This window comes from Anolis carolinensis, chromosome 2, assembly GCF_035594765.1.
Source record: "Anolis carolinensis isolate JA03-04 chromosome 2, rAnoCar3.1.pri, whole genome shotgun sequence".
NCBI lineage: Eukaryota > Metazoa > Chordata > Lepidosauria > Squamata > Dactyloidae > Anolis > Anolis carolinensis.
The window spans coordinates 99,762,102-99,779,467 of NC_085842.1; the positions used below are offsets into that span (position 1 = coordinate 99,762,102).

Below are 17,366 nucleotides of genomic sequence, written 5' to 3' on the forward strand. Positions count from 1 at the left end.
TAAGGTCACAGCTGGCACACACGTTTTAGTTGTTCAAAGGCCCTCCCGGCCACCGCCAACACCTGAGCATCAAGCATCAGCACTGAGTCCAGGAGGACCCCCAAGCTGTTGTCACGACCCAGGCTGCAGAGCACCAATAACCATACACAGAGGCCAGAATCTATCTAATATCTTTATTAAGGAAATATGTAAAGTCAATAAAAGTAAATGTAGAATATAGTTCAGAAGAAGACCTTTCAGGAAAGGTCAAATATAGTCCAGGAAAACAATGTCCAATATGAAATAGTAAGGTCCAAAGTTGTAATCCAGTAACCGAAACACTCACTTTGCCAAGCAAAGTGAGGGGAGATGACAAGGTCCTTTAGTCCATGAAACTTAGGCAAGGCAAGGAAATAACTTGATTCTTGGTACACAAAGCTTGATTCAAGGCAACAAGGAACGTGGAGCAAGGACAGGATCCGTGGTAAATTCGTGGCGAGGTCCAAAAACAAGGCAAGGTCCGTGGAGCAAGGCAAGGTCCTGGGAAACAAGGCAGGGCTGGAAACAGGAACAAGAACTCGACCGCGGGAGTAGCGTAGTCCACACACAACCTACTCCCGTAGCTGACGAATTGACTCCGCAAGACTCCTTCGTGGGCAAAACACCTAAGTAGGGTCTCGGTTTCCCGCCAAGAGCAGATTCTCTGGGGAACCAGAAGCGAAAGCCATTCTCTGGGTCCAGATGCATGACTCCCTAAAGTTTCTCATGGGAAGCAGGCTAATCAACCATTTGTTTGGCCGCGATTCTCAGGCTTCTGCGATTAGCCTGTTGAGCTCCTCTCTGTTGTTGACAATAATCACGGCGAGAAAAAGGGGGAGATTTTGGCTCAGGGCTTGTTTGGCAAACTTCTGGAAGGCAAATCTCCTGCAGGTGCAAGGGTTCCAGTTCTGGCTGAGAAAGTTCCAATTCTGACTGAAACGGAGGAAAACCTAAGTTTTCCTCCTCATCTGTCACAACAGTGTTAGGGACGGGACTACATGGCCCATGAGTCATCACAGCTGTGGACTTGCGCCTTCAGTGGGAGTGCGACCACGTCAAGCACAGGTTGCCACCCATACCCCGATCAGACATACGACTTTCTTGTCAGGATTAAGCTTCAGCTTGTTTGCCCTCATCCAGTCCATCACAGCAGCCACGCACTGGTTCTGTATCCGAGGGGCTTCCTTGAAGTTAGGTGGAAATGAGTAGTAGAGTTGAGTGTCATCTGCGGAGAGATGGCACCGAACTCCAAAACTCCGGATAACCTCACCGAGCGGTTTCTTTTAGATGTTAAAAAGCATGGGGGATAAAATGGAACCTTGCGGGACCCCACAGATCAATGGCCAGGGGTCCGAGCAGGTATTCTTCAGCTTCACCAACTGGGAACGGCTCTCCAAGAAGGACTGGAGCCACTGGAGCGCAGTGCCTCCAAAACCATCCCGGAAAGCCGTCCCAGAAAGATACCATGGTCGATGGTATTGAAAGCCGCTGAGATGTCCAAGAGAACCAAAAGGGACGCACTCCCCCTATCTAGCTCTCTGCGGAGGTCATCCACCAAGGCTACTCTTGATCTAATCTTAACAAATGTGGAAGACCTGATCAATACAGTCGAAGTGGCTGGATCCTTAGGGGCAAGTGACCATGTGCTCCTGCAATTTGCCATACAAAGGAAGGCTGAAACAAAGACAAGTCAAACACGCATTCTAGACTTTAAGAGAGCTGACTTCCAAAAAATGAAGGAAATACTGAGCGGCATTCCATGGACGCCAATATTAAAAGACAAGGAAGTTAAGGATGGATGGGAGTTTTTTAAAAGTGAAATACTCAAGGCGCAAATGCAAACAGTGCCAACAAAGAAAAAAAATATGAGAAGTGCGAAGAAGCCAGAATGGATGTCCAAAGAACTTCTAACTGGGCTAAGACTCAAAAGACATGCACAAGAAGTAGAAAAGGGGAGAAATCACCAAAAAAGAATTCAAACATATAGCCAACTCCTGTAGGGAAAAGGTTCGCAAGGCTAAAGCACAAAATGAGCTCAGGCTTGCCAGGGACATTAAAAACAACAAAAAAAGGGTTTTTTTGCTTACGTTGGTAGAAAAAGGAAGAACAAGGAGGCGATAGGGCCTCTGCGAGGAGAAGATAGGGTGATGGTGACAAGGGACAGGGAAAAGGCAGAACTACTTAATGCCTTCTTTGCCTCGGTCTTCTCACAAAAAGAAAGCCGTCTTCAACCTCAGCAACATGAAATAGACGAAGGATTTGGGGAAATCCAACCCCAAATAGGGAAACAAGTTGTCCAGGAACACCTGGCCACTCTAAACGAATTCAAGTCGCCAGGGCCAGATCAGCTACATCCAAGACTATTGAAGGAACTAGCTGAGGTTATTTCAGAACCACTGCCAATTATCTTCGAGAGTTCTTGGAGAATGGGAGAAGTCCCAGCAGATTGGAGAAGGGCGAATGCGGTCCCTATCTTCAAGAAGGGAAAAAAGAACGACCCAAACAATTACTGTGAGGGCAGCCTTGTTGCAGTATGGTTGTATTTGTATGAAATGTAAATCAAGTGTTTACTGCTGATGAGCTAGAGTGTGTATTTTCAGTAATGAAATAGTTAACAGCAGGCTAGTTTTGACTGACAGCCTGTTGTGATTACTGTGACCTATGAGGTTTGATTTCCGGCCTTTGAGGGTTGGAACTTCCTCCGGACTGAGGAATGTTGTTTATCTTATCTGTGGTGTTTGGCGTTGAGCATTCGCTGGAAATGGACTATGAATGCTATGCTCTGAAGCCGAGAAATGCAACTGTAAATAGATTTGTAAATAAAGTTTAACAACACTTGATTTTCAACTGAACCCTTCGCCTGCTGGAGTGTTTGTTGACCAGTGCTGATTCTCCGCATGGGAATACAGTCTGGAGAAGGAGGTGAGACCGGGATGATGAATTTTGGAATCCACTCTGTACCCCATCATCCCCTGACAAGCCTCACATCGATACAAGGCAAGATTCTGGAAAAGATCATTAAGGAAGTGGCCTGCGAACACTTAGAAACAAATGCGGTCATTGCTAATAGTCAACATGGATTTACCAAAAACAAGTCATGACAGACTAATCTGATCTCTTTTTTTGACAGAGTTACGGGTTGGGTCGATACAGGGAACGCCGTAGATGTAGAGTACCTGGATTTCAGTAAGGCCTTCGACAAAGTCCCCCACGACCTTCTGGCAAAAAAACTAGTAAAATGTGGGCTAGACAAAACTAGTTCTTAGTTGGAGCTGTAATTGGCTAAGCGAACGAACCCAAAGGGTGCTCACCAATGCGTCGTCTTCATCTTGGAAAGAAGTTGCGAGTGGAGTTCCGCAGGGTTCCGTCCTGGGCCCGGCTCTGTTCAATATCTTTATTAACGACTTAGATGAAGGGTTAGAAGGCACGATCATCAAGTTTGCAGATGACACCAAACTGGGGAGGGATAGCTAACACTCCAGAAGACAGGAGCAGAGTTCAAAACGATCTTGACAGACTAGAGAGATGGGCCGAAACTAACAAAATGAAGTTCAACAGGGACAAATGCAAGATACTCCACTTCGGCAGAAAAAATGGAATGCAAAGATACAGAATGGGGGACTCCTGGCTCGACAGCAGTACGTGTGAAAAAGACCTTGGAGTCCTCGTGGACGACAAGTTAAACATGAGCCTACAATGTGATGCGGCTGCTAAAAAAAGCCAACGGGATTCTGGCCTGCATAAATAGGGGTATAGCATCTAGATCCAGGGAAGTCATGCTACCCCTCTATTCTGCCTTGGTCAGGCCACACCTGGAATACTGTGTCCAATTCTGGGCACCACAATTGAAGGGAGATGTTGACAAGCTGGAAAGCGTCCAGAGGAGGGCGACTAAAATGATTAAGGGTCTGGAGAACAAGCCCTATTAGGAACGGCCTAAAGAACTGGGCATGAAGAAGAGAAGGCTGAGAGGAGACATGATAGCCATGTACAAATATGTGAGGGGAAGTCATAGGGAGGAGGGAGCAAGCTTGTTTTCTGCTGCCCTGCAGACTAGGACGCAGAACAATGGCTTCAAACTACAGGAAAGGAGATTCCACCTGAACATTAGGAAGAACTTCCTCACTGTGAGAGCTGTTCGGCAGTGGAACTCTCTCCCCCGGACTGTGGTGGAGGCTCCTTCTTTGGAGGCTTTTAAACAGAGGCTGGATGGCCATCTGTCGGGGGTGCTTTGAATGCGATTTCCTGCTTCTTGGCAGGGGATTGGACTAGATGTCCCATGAGGTCTCTTCCAACTCTACTATCTATGATTCTATGATAGCCCTCCCAGAAGGTTGCTCGTGTTTCCCCCATTCCCCCAATGTTTTTCCCCAACATTAAAGAGAAGAGTGAGAGAGGTATTAAAACCCAACAATCCCAGAATTGTAAAAGAATAACTGTTGCCAACATGAGCATTTCGTGATTATGTGAATGTTGTTCTTTTATTTCATTAATTGCTCCTTTTTCAATAGTACGTATGTTCAAAATCTTGAGCAGCAGCTGAAATTGTATATAAGACTGGTGACACAATGTTTCACAATTGCACATTTTTAGAGCCATGGGGGTTAAACACAGGGGGGAGAGCAAAGTGCAAAGCAATTTGAAGATCTGTTAGTACAGTATATCAGAAATTGAGATACAATATAAAGAAAATTTATGATGGAAAATGGCTTACATGTTAAAGCAAGAACATTTTTGTAATACTTTCTCTTCCGGTTAATTTAAGTTCTTTGTGACCTCACTACGGGTGACCAAGTAAGTAGGTTAATAGGCACACAAGTTTGCGCTTAACTTACTCAAATTGTGAGAATACAGGTGAGATTGTTGAGTTGCTTCTGTAGGATAAGCTTAAGAAAAAAATGTACCAGTAAAATATATCTAGCAATCCTTGAGAAGAGTTAAGAAAAAATTAATGCTGTTGGCATAGCAGAGACAGTGTTTTAGAAGCAGAGTAGAAATACTTTATAAAACTACACCTTCTCGTTGTCTTATGCTTGTCTCCTTTTCCTTTTCAGACAGACCCTCAGTATACAACAGTAGTATCGGAAAATATCAAAAGCCTGTAAGCAGCATTCTTCTATCCTACTTTAATGTCTTATTTCTTTTATAAGGGGAAGGCTTTTGTTTTTCTTTAATAAAAATAATGAAAAATGTTTTAATGTTACATGCAATGTCTGAAAAAAACAAGTTTTTAACTAAAGCACATGGCTTGAGTATGCATGTGGTTAAACGTAGTTTCTGTCCTGCCTGAGAGTCTGTACCAAACACAGCAATCATCATGGCATCTCTTTATTCCCTTCCCATTTCTCAGTCTCTTGGTAGGCCTACTGTAGGCCTAGTGGTTCTCAACCTGTGGGTCCCCAGGTGTTTTGACCTACAGCTACCAGAAATCCCAGCCAGCTGTTAGGATTTCTGGGAGTTGAAGGCCAAAACATCTGGAGACCACTGATTGAGAACCACGGATTTACAACAACAGCTTGTGCTGCGTGGTCTATGCTCTGATTTTATGCTATTCCTGGCTATATGGCAGGTATGGCTGACTTAGATGTATGAGATTTCCAGACACGCAGTGCTTGTTATCGGCATCCTACTTAGGTTTTGTACATCACATGGGGTGTGGAGGGGGCTGTAATCTTGCATTGCAGGCCTGACCTCAAACCAAAGTGAGCCTTAATGGAGTCTTTGGGGTTTACTTCCATTCGGGCTGGCATCAATAACCACCCCTCCGTGTCTTTTACTACGTGAGGTCATATTCTCTCTCCCCTGTAGACCTGCCAGTGCTGCATCTCTGATTTCTCCAGAGCTCCATGTTGACTTAACAGTTAATTTCTGTCCTGGAGCTGTGAGTGTGTGCCTGTGTTGCAGTGTCAGGGTTTTCTCATAAGTCAGTTGCTGTCTGTGTGTGTGTATGTTTAAAGGATTTGGATAGGAGACTGGTGGTTCATTTTTAATTATTAGTGGGCTTGTAGGAGTCAGTGGGTAGGAATTAGGAACATCAGAACTCAGAGGACAGAAGATTTAGATGATAATGGTAATGGGAGAGTCCCTGACTTCATTAGTGCTCTTGCATTCTGTATGTTGCCTATTAAAAGCAGTAGCAACAGCAGTCTTAGAGGGGGATGGTGGCACGGGGTGGAGGAAGAAGAGATTGGAGCTACCTGATTGCTAAAGCTCTTCTACTTGTATTGGACAATTGATGAGAGCTTAAGAGTTCAGGTCGAAGCCAAAAAGACCCCCTTGGGTTTTGCCCTGTGCCTCATTACTGCCTCAAGTACACAGATATCAATAGATAATAGGACTGACTGGTGAGCATGGCCGAGGAAAGTAGCCTTCCGCCAAATGCTGCAAACTTTCCTTTTAATCATCTTCGTGATTTGCTTTTTCCCTCCCTAGTAAAACTGCTTGTTTAAATTGAATCTCCCTTTAAATTGAATGAGCAGAAGCATGCAGGGAGGAAGCAACGCAATGGAGTCAAAATACGTTCTTTAGCTTAGATGGCTTAGAAGAAAAAGCAATTGCTCCTGTATCAAGAAAACAGCAATGGTTATAAGACGTCACAATTCAAATACTGCAGAAAGAAGATTAGTTTGGAGGAGCACAAGGTTGTCAACAGGAAACAGGGTTTGTTTGTTTTTTAATGGGGCTGAACACAGACAAATCGGTTACTTTTTGTTTCTTGGTCATGTTGCCTGTTTCGGTTGTCTTCGGACAGCATCCATCCGTCTCATCAGAGTCTGTTTGCTCGGGAGGAAAGAATATTCTGCAGGGCAAATAGTGAATCTGTCTGTCTGTATGAAGATACTGTCAAAATGTGTACTGTTAAAAGACACTGGGGGAAAGACCCTGATCTCTTGGGAGATTGAATATTCATTCGTATGTTATGTAACGCTACGAAGACATTTAAATGAAGTGAATTACTTGATAAAGGCCCTTTCATTTGTCCTTCATTGCATCTTGGATTAAAGCAGGAAAAAATAGTAAAATCTTGATGCTTTTAAGGAACAGTAAAATGAAATACAGCAATATAATCTCTGTAGGAGACCATGAAATTAATTAAACTTTGCACCTGCAAATACTGAGCAATCAGTTTTCCACATCTGAGCTTGTCTGTTTGTCATCTGTTCAACAGGTTTTCTTGACAATTTTAAATGCAAGCAACTTTAAATGATGTTGCGCAAAGGGACAATTGTAGATGATTAAAATGTTTATCCCCACTGCCAGTTCTTTCTAAATCTCCGGACAGGAGTGGGAATCATATAGTCTTCCAGATGTTATTGGATTGCACAATTCAGAAGTCCTGGCTAACATAAAAAATGGTGAGGAATATTGGGAATTGCAGTCCAACAATTTCTCGAAAGCCACATAAGCTCCCGTTCTTGCACTCAGATGACTCATGTGAACATTATGAAAGATCTGCTGCCTTTTGAAAGCCTACTAATGTACATCAGAAAGAAAAATGCTTTTTTGTAATTTTGAAAGTTAAAAATAAGGAAGCTCTTCCAAGAAGAACCATGGGATATTCCTTGAAAACATCAAAGCATCTTGTGCACACCTTGATTAGTCACACCATCCTTGTTTTACAAATGATTGATTTGACTATTTTGTTTTTGTGTGTGAGTTTGTTTACTTATGAAGCTTTTGGATTCATAAAATTAGAAATAAAATGTATCCGAAGACGATTTATCCTAAACATCTTTCCATGGGCATAATTATTCTTTCTTGTCCTCCCGCCTCCCAACCACATTCACACACAGTGTGTGCAAAGTCTTAAAAGGCTGAAGATTTATTTATTTTATTTCCAGCATTTATATCCCACCCTTCTCACCCGAAGGGACTCACGGTGGCTTACAACAATCTTCATGTAATAGACAGGAAGCCAGTTTGCCATAACTCTGATTTTGCAATGTGAACTGTCATTTATATATGGCACAATGAAATGAATGCCAAAGAAATGAATACCAACACGCACGGCAAAAGAGTGAAAATACATGAGTATATGTAACTGAAAACTAGGCAGCCTGTTGTCCGCTTAGTTGTTTGGACTATGACACCCATGGTCCCTAACCATTACCCATGGTGGCACTCCAAAGCATCTAGGAGCCCTAAGCCACCTACCAAAGTCTCTCTGTGCTTCTGTGTGTGTTTGCAGGGTGGGGTTGTCTGATCTGACTTTGAGAATGTGCATGTCCTCTTTCTTGATATATGAAGGATTCTGTGAAACTTCTGCTTATTTCTGCATCTGCTTAAGACATTTGGAAGCTTAGATCTTTCATCATGAAGGTAGACTTCAAACATAAAAGGAAAGAAGCTTGGATTCAGGAGTCTGTGGCATGCGATTTCAAGACATTAGTATTAATTATATATATTGAGCAATTTTCAAATATAAGAAGGCATCCTGAATGTGCCTGAAAAGCTCCCTTTCCAGGTGCTGTGGTAACTTTAGAAAGTGTAAGAGGAACAGAGTATTTACAGTTACCAAAAAATAACCCCTGCTGATGTTCTTCTGTTTTTTAAAAAAAGGATATAAAAGTCCAGTGGTTTCTGTGGCTTTTAACGTTACCTTTCTCTTTGGTGTGCCATGATCTTTATGTTATCAGTCTCCTAATGCATTAGATTACATTCTTCTTTGCACATAAAATAATATTTTCCTCATCGTTTCCTCATTCTCAGGTTCCCCAATGAAATTCATTCTGGTCTTCTAGAAGTTATTTCCCCTTCCCCACATTTCTACCCAGACTTCTCCCGCCTCCGAGAATCATTTGGTGACCCCAAGGAACGAGTCAGGTAACACCTGGCAGCTTGATTTGAACTGTTGTTGTGCTTCTCTATCTCACCCCAATTGTCTGTCATTATAAAGGACCTTCAAATGTGGTGGAGCATAAGTCTCCTCCAGGATACGTATGGAAGATGGTGGATGTTGTTCCAGTTGCTTTTCCCATTCTGAAACAACTGCAGGAGGGAGGGGACAGCAGGATGCAGCTCTGTTTCCCCAGACATGAATTGGTTACAGGGATGCATCTAGGCTGATTTTTTAACTACTCTTGAATATAGAGGGAAGATGGAGGGCTCCTTCATCTTCTCCTTCAGAGCATCCAGAATTGAACCAGATTCATCTCACAGCTGATGTCAAAGCCAATCAATTTTTCTGCTCCCCCCCTCCCCCGGTGTGGTTGTGTGCTGGGTGGTGTGCCTTGTAGAAGGCAATGGTGGATATTTCTTTCAACAAGGTCCAAAGAAAGTACAGTAATAAACATGGGGGAAGGCCCCATTTATGCATGGCTGTTTCAACAACAGGGTGTTTGTCATTATTGGCTGAAAATTGGCTGAATTGTTTGCATTTTCTGTCCTTGGAAAAATTACCTGTGCCCAAGGAAACTATTCCTGTTGGGCAGAATTCCTTGGTCCTCTGTTTCTGATCTGACTCCATTAACAAGGTTGATATTTACATGGTAGTTGTTCTTTCAAAGTAAGTAGGAGCAGTGGAAGGAAACTGAGGATGTTTTAATACAGTGGACTTTTGGTACAGTATCTGCTGTGATTTGGTTCCAGAATACTCCCCGTATACTAAAATATGTGAATTTTCAAGTCCCATTATATGTAATATAATAGTGCAATAGTGTCCCTAATGAAAAATTGTGAAATCAATGTTTGCTATTTGGATTTTTTTCAAAAAGCGTTTTCAAGCTATGGATGGTTGAATCTATGTATGCAGAATGTAAAGATATGGAGAGCCAACTGTACATTGTGGGTAAAGTTGCATTAATCAAATGGCATATTGGGATTAGTGTTATGTATTACAGATTTTAATTGTTTTTAATTGTATTTATAGGTCTATTTGTTTTAATTGGTTAATTTGTGATATGTATTGTTGATTTTTTATAATTGTGGCAGTGAATATTGCCTAAACTTGGAAGCTGCTCTGAGTCGACCTCAGGGTGAGATAGAGCGGGGTAGAAATGAAGTAAATAAATAAATGAATAAATATTCCTTCCCACCCCACTAGCTTCTATTTGGATGGGGATAATGAGGATGGAAGTCATGAAAGTATTCTTCTCAGTACAAATGGCATTCTTAATGGGAGAATGAGCCAAACTGGGAATGTGATGGCGACAAAGGATTAAACCTAGTCTCTCCTTTCCTGCTGGTTATGGTCCCAATTTGGATAGGGATGCCTTGTGGCTATTTTACTTTTCATTCAGCTGCTAGTTGTAGTAATACCATTGCATATGGTTTAATGTAAAAATTAACAGGATTACAAGTTAGCATGATAGCTGTGCATACACAAGAAATCCAGGTTTCTTGACCTTGAAAGTTTTCTGGCATCTAGATGTTCTGCAGGATTTTATATTCAAAAGAATTTGATATTAAAACAAACTGGTTACAAAATTAAGCTGTTGTTGTTTGCCAGCAATATAACATCTTTCTATTTGCCGCTTCAGGTGGAGGACGAAACAGAACCTAGATTACTGCTTTTTAATGATGTATGCACAGTCCAAAGGCATTTATTATGTTCAGGTAAGCTTGATATTGATCCTCCTCTCCCAGTGGGAGATAGGTTCTTGACTGGAACAAGGTTATGGGGAAATGTGGATAAGAAAGCCATTAAATTGGCTGTCTTCCAGTCCTAGCATACCATACAGGACCTAGAAATTACTAGGGAGGTATTCTCTGTTGCAATTTGTTCTGTACCCTAAGGCAACTTTATGGTAACTTCTGGGAAATGTATACCATACAATTGCCTGGATCTAGAAAATTCCTAGAGACCATTTTTCATACAGGTAAGTGAAAATACAGATATGGTTTCTATGGTTTCTGAGGACTTCTTGTATTACTTCCATCATTGTCAGCCAGGAGTGTTGTATCTGGATCCTAGAATAAAGCACAAAGGAAATGATTGTTTTAGGAGATTGTTAGGAGTTAGTTGGAGTAACAGGTTGAGGTGTTTTGCCTAGAAATCATCACTTTCTGTGGTTTTGAATTGGCAAACCAAATTTGGATCCAGTACATTGATGACAGTCCAATATTATGCCATAGGATTAATTTCTAGTGTCTATTTAAAACAGTAGGAAAAACTTGTCCTATTTGACTTCATTGGTATGTTCTGCAGCCTAACCTGTTTGGTCTCATTCATTATTTTACCTTGTTTACTTGTCTTATTCATTATTTCATGTGCGGTTGGAACTTTCAGCTTTTTGTCTTCCTTCATAAGAGACTGTCCCTAGGCCAGAAGTTTCTCCCTGTCTCCCTTTGCTGGATACATTCTAGGATAGAGAGTTTTCTTCAGTGGTGTATATATTCTGTCTTGGGCACTGACATCTCCTTTTGTTGCACAGCTGGAAGATGACATTGTAGCAAAACCAAACTATCTCAGCACAATGAAGAACTTTGCTCTTCAGCAGCCATCTGAAGAGTGGATGATCTTGGAGTTCTCCCAGCTTGGGTTCATTGGTAAGGTTCTTTCAACCTTCTCACCCCACCTCCAGATGAGTTGATATTAGAGGCCATGCTGAAACACATCCCATGGGGCAAGAAAGACCTGTTAGAGTCCTTTGTGCATCTTTGGCAGAGAGATGAAACACAAAATTGTGTTAGTTGCACTCTAGTCCTCTCTTAGGATGATTAGAACATGGACACAACACACAGCAACACCTGCCTTCTCTAATTTCCGCTTGCTTTTTGTGTCATGCAAATGTTTTATTGATGTAGCTTGTCAAACAAGTAGAGTGTCTTAAAAAGCTCTTATTACAAGCTGGAAGGAGCAGGTGATTCTTGCCCATACTTGACTGTGGCAGTGGAGAGAGGGAGGGGTGTACTATGAGCTTTCTGTGGTTACAGATGAATCAGAGGGCTAGTGAACATTTTTATCCTTCCCCAGTTAGCTGCAACAAGTTAGGTGGCATCTGGAAGCACTCAAGGCCAGGGACACAGAAAACACTGTACATCCTCATGAGATAAAAGAGTCTTGAAGCATCTTTGAGACTAAGTGGAAGAAAAAAGTTTGTAGCATAAGTTAAATGGGAGTTTCACAAGCAGAATTGCCTCCTCCTGAAAAGGAGTGTTAGAGAATAATACTGAAAGAAGCCCAGCAGTATGTCTGTTTCCCAGGTTCCACTCTATTTAGTATTTGGAGCTGGGAAGGCTCAAAGGCCAGTTAACAAGAAGGTTTATTTAGCCTTACCCAAACTTAAACAGGGTTTAATTAAAAAGCCCCCTCCAGACATTTTATAATAATAATAATAATCATCATCATCATCATCATCATCATCATCATCATCATCTTTATTTATAGACCGCCCTAACATATGGCAACCATTCAACTATACAAAACAGTATACATCAAGACAAGGTACATTAGACAATTTAAAACAACCTAACTGTAACTTAATAAACAAAACAAAACAATGACCAACAGAATAAGACTAACAATGACAAAAAATATATAAAATTAAAAAATCATAAAAAACAAAAACCGTGATAAAACATTTTAAAATTTTTATTGAAACTCCATCAGGCAAGGATTCAGGAGTCCAATGGACAGGAGTACAAGAAGGGCCTAATCAGTTATAAAAGGACAGGGCAAGGGGTGGTGCAAACAACAAATCACAGGGCCAGGGCAGTGGATTAGGTGCAGAACAGATTACCATCTGGCAATTAGGGACTGGGCCTAGGGATTAATCCTTCTCAAAGGCTTGTTGGAACATCCAAGTTTTCAGTTCCTTATGGAAAAAGGGCAGTGTGAGGGCTTTCCTAATCTCCATGGGGAGGGAGTTCCAAAGTCAGGGGGCCACTACCGAGAAGGGCCTCTCCCTCATCCCCACCAACGGTGGTGGCTTGAGACAGTGGCGGAAGCGAGAGAAGGGCCTCCCTAGCAGATATTAGAGCCCGCACCGGTTCATAGGGGGAGATGCGATCTCGAAAATAGGCAGGGCCTGAACTGTTTAGGGCTTTGTAGGTCATAACGTGAATTGGGCCTGGAAACTTCTTGGTAGCCAGAGGAGCTGCTTTAATAGGGGTGTTGCACGCTCCCTATAATTAGCTCCAGTTAAAAACCTGGCTGCTGACCGTTGTACCAATTAAAGTTTCCAAGCCGTCTTTGTGGGCAGCCCCATGTAGAGTGCATTGCAATAATCCAGTCTGGATGTAACCAAGGCATGGACCACTGTGGCCAAGTCAGGCTTCTCAAGGTACGGTTGCAGCTAATACACAAGCTTTAACTGTGCAAAGCCCCCCACCCTGGCCACCGTCGACACCTGAGCATCAAGCGTCAGTGTTGAGTCCAGGAGGACCCATTTTGTTTTTATATATTTGAAACATTTCCATTTTGTTTTTGTATGTTTGAAAAATGGGAAAATGTGTGAAGAAATGTGTATACTAAAAATGAACATGAAATTCCATTTGAAATGGAAAGAATTCAGCCTGGCAATCCTAGACTGAACTTGGATGGGACAAGAATTACTTTGGGGTTCCGGGAAACACATAAATGACTATTGGGCCAAAGCAGTTTCATAGGTGTGCTTACCTTTCCTCTTTTTCATTCACACATGCTTTCAGGGAAAATGTTCAAATCACTGGACCTGAGTTTGATTGTGGAATTCATTCTCATGTTCTATAAGGACAAACCCATTGACTGGCTCCTTGACCATATCCTCTGGGTAAAAGTCTGCAACCCAGAGAAAGATGCAGTAAGTAGGCCCTGTGTTGGAAAAAAAGTTCTTCTTACATAAATGTTCTCTTATGTAGATGTGGTATGTGCCAAGTTACTGAAATTATGGCAGATTCTTCAGGGGACTGTTTTTAAAATGTCTGTCCAGGAGCCTGCACCAGAGGCATACCATAACTATGCTCCACCTGAGCTGATCCCTGAAATCCACCTGGAAGCCAGCTGGCTGCACCTAGCGACACTGTGGCGCTTGTGATCAGGGCACTGCAGGATGGTGTGACCAGCCCCTTCCGATCAAAGAGTTGTGTCAGGATCTCACAGATGTTCTTGCTGCCAGTTGCTTCTAATGTGGGCATTGAGTCACATTAGAAGACCTGGAAATTCATAAAGATAATATTTTAATCAAACCTGAAAAAAATCAAACCTACAAATGTGGGGGACTGACTATACTATCACAGCATAGGTATCATGATCAAAATTTGAATAGGAAACAGTTACACAGTCATAAGTCAAACTTCCCACAAAATAACTCACAAGCAAGATGCCAGCCTGTCATTCTTTGGTGACTAGAAGCTACTTAGTAGTCATGGGGCACCTTCCATGGGGTGCTGAGAGGTGATTCCCAAAGCCAGAAAACGCCTGGCATTGGCAAGTACTGATTTGCATTACTTTGGGGGTAAAGTGTTCTCAAAGAAAGCACATCAAATGAGTTACATAAAGGCTTTTCCGGCATCTAGAAAGATGGCTGCAGTCCAGCTAAAATCCTTTGTCTTTAATAGTTGTGCTTTCCATGTATTTCTAATAAGAATATTTACTAGCCAGACTGACAAATTTGATGCTGATTTGTTTACGTGGTAACAACCCCCTACAATAGCAATGCCTTGTGGTTACTAGCACAAAATACCTTCCTCATTCTTCACTTGGCAGATTTGCTCAGTTAGAGACTGCTTGTTAAAATGATGCTCTGGACCCATGAACACAGGGGCTCTGCAGCTGTGATGGCCACCAATGGAAAACAGAGCTTGCTCTCCACTTCCCTGCTTCCAGAAGTCCCTGCAAGTAGACTAAACCTTAAACACATCTATATTGGGAGAGTAGAGTATGAGTGGGTCTTTGCACAGTATTGACTGTGCTGCTGGCCTTAGAAACCAGCATGGCTATAAAATGCAGTTATTGCATGTGGGCAAAGGGTTATCTCTGCCCTAGATGCTGGCATTCAGGTCCTCAGGAACTGTGGGTCACGTGTGCCTCGGGTGCGTGGCGGATGACATGCCCCACAGAACAAGAGACAGGTGTTCTAGATAAATTTCCCTTGTGTATTGCCCTGAGCGCACAGTGTGGTATTGATGGGCTTTTTCTCTTTTCTCAAGCCTTAAACTAGTACAGTGTTTCAATGTCACTGTGCATTCGGGTTCACTTCTCTTTTCCTGCCCTATTTGTTCTGCCACTGACGTTGTTGTCTGTTTAAAAATGTAACCTACTTCCAGCATGGGCTTCTGGCTCTCTCTCCTATTGTCTGCATGATTAACTCAGCACAACAGCCTTTTGAACTTAATTTTTCTCTTGTAAATCCTGCTGTGTAAAATTAAATTGGTTAACATGTAGGATTTGTCTTCTTGATTGAAAGTTTGCTTTACCTGAGGTTTCACAGTACATGCTTTGCCTGCCCTGGGTATTTCTTGTTGCCTGAAAACTTGTTCTTAGAGTCTACCTGCTGTAGTTGCTTTCATCCCAATGTTGTTGTCTCTGTTACAAGAACAGCAAGGAGCAAAAAAGGCATGGAGCAGAGTGAAAGGTCGCAGAACCAGTCTTGGTTGCCATGTTCCAGTTAGCTGCCTGTAGGCAAGAAATCTTTGCTGGCCACATTTAGGAAATGTCCCATGAGGGAAACCATGATTTTTAATTTTTTTCTGAAGGAATGAGAGCTGGATTAGAGGATTATATTGGAACTCGATTAGAGGGAATAGGCTTGCATTTCTCGCAGTCTCAAGAGTTGCAGAGTTTGCAAATGCATTTTCATTGCAGCCTGTGACTTGGAGACAGGGCTGTTCCCTGATTGTAAAGCAGTGACAGTTTGTGTATCAGTGGAGTGGTGGAAATAGGTTTTAATCTCAGATTTAACTAAACTACCAAGTATACCAAATTTATTTGAGAATAGGGTTCAGCACCTTGGATAGTTCATATAAGAACAAACTACTGTAAAATCTATTGCCAATTCATCGATCCAGTGACATGGAAACCATCATCAGCCACAATAATATACATTTAGTATACCTCTCTAGTTGAGATTGGGACTACTGAAGGCTTCCAGATAGACCGTTTGTTATGATTGAGCCTCATGGCTCTGTTACTGACAGACGTGGGCGTAAGACTCCTCGGGAGTCAGATACTCTCGAGGAGCGAGAGAGAAAAAGACTGCGAGACATATTTGCAGCACCATCTGACGAAGAATCTTTCGAAGGGTTTACGGAGAGAATGGAGGAGGGGCTGGTTAGCTCAGAGGAGGATGAGATGGATTGGACTCGGGTAAGGGAGGAATTGGGTGCCACTGGCCATGATGGGACAGAAGATGAATGGGGACCTTCAGGATTAGACCCATGGCTTAGCTGGAGGGATGGGACGGGATCCACAGCTGGAGATGCTGTTGGGCGTAGTCAGAGGTGTTCCAGCTCTGACGAGGAAAGTGATGAGGAAACGCCCGGGTTAAGGAGGACAGCTGACAGTGATGAAGATTTGTAACTGGCATAAAATGGGGCTTGGGAGCAATTGCAAATTGCGTCGGGCAAGGTAATCTGGGCAAACGCTTGGGATCCGTGTGTGTGTGGGACGCTTCCCTGAAGACTTGTGTGCTTTCCTGTGCTGAGACGTAAGTTGATTGGAATCCAAGGTCAGACGGCGGGAGGGATTGTGTGGGCATTTGTTTGTGCAAACCTGTGCTTACTCTTATTAGCTTGACCTTCCGTCGTCTTTCTGACGGACGCCATCTCCTGCTTTGAGAACCCGGACTGAACTGACCACGGCTTGTCTTCCCCCCTTCTTGGACTTGGAAAAACTACAAACGTCTGCTTCTGGCTTTGATCTACGGAACGGAACTGGTCTACTCTACTTCTGCAATCCTTGGCTGAATTGCTCGTGTTGGAGATCCTGTCTACTGTGTGTGTGTGGGAGCGACGCAAGTTACTCTAAGCACAGTGCTGGCAGCAGAGAGGAATCTGCTGCCAATTAGTTGCATTCTTTGTATCTTTTGTTCCTTGGCTTTTGTTCTGTTAATACCTAGGCTGAAGCAAGCAGTTTGTTTTTACCCGGATTAAACTCCGGTTTAATCCGGTTTATCTTTTGAACATTTACTTTTGTCCCTTTTTGCTACTAAAGGCAAAAACTGCCTGGCCCTTGTGTTTTTACGGGCATTTTTGAGTTCTGTAATCTAATAAACTCTGTTACTTTGAATCTTGTGGCGTTCTGTCTTTGACAGATTGCCCGACGCCCATAAAAAGTTTATTGCAGCAATAAACCCGTCAGGAAGACGATGGATGAGTTAAGAGCCAAAGTAGACCAATTGCAAACGGCCTTTACCGTAAGCCAAACAGCTTTTGCTGTGAAAGGACATGTTTTGACTCCTGAACGCTTTGACGGAACCAGGTGCAAGTTG

General features: G+C 42.7%; 1 protein-coding gene across 1 annotated transcript in view; it reads left to right on the top strand.

Annotated features, from left to right (window-relative positions):
• Positions 1-17,366, top strand: part of mgat4b (alpha-1,3-mannosyl-glycoprotein 4-beta-N-acetylglucosaminyltransferase B) — a 126,170-nt gene that overhangs the window by 84,937 nt on the left and 23,867 nt on the right. The window contains exons 5-9 of the mRNA XM_003217461.4: positions 5,073-5,119; positions 8,728-8,841; positions 10,497-10,572; positions 11,391-11,505; positions 13,609-13,739. Coding sequence (XP_003217509.1) covers positions 5,073-5,119; positions 8,728-8,841; positions 10,497-10,572; positions 11,391-11,505; positions 13,609-13,739 — 483 coding nt within the window. The remainder of the gene's footprint in view (positions 1-5,072; positions 5,120-8,727; positions 8,842-10,496; positions 10,573-11,390; positions 11,506-13,608; positions 13,740-17,366) is intronic.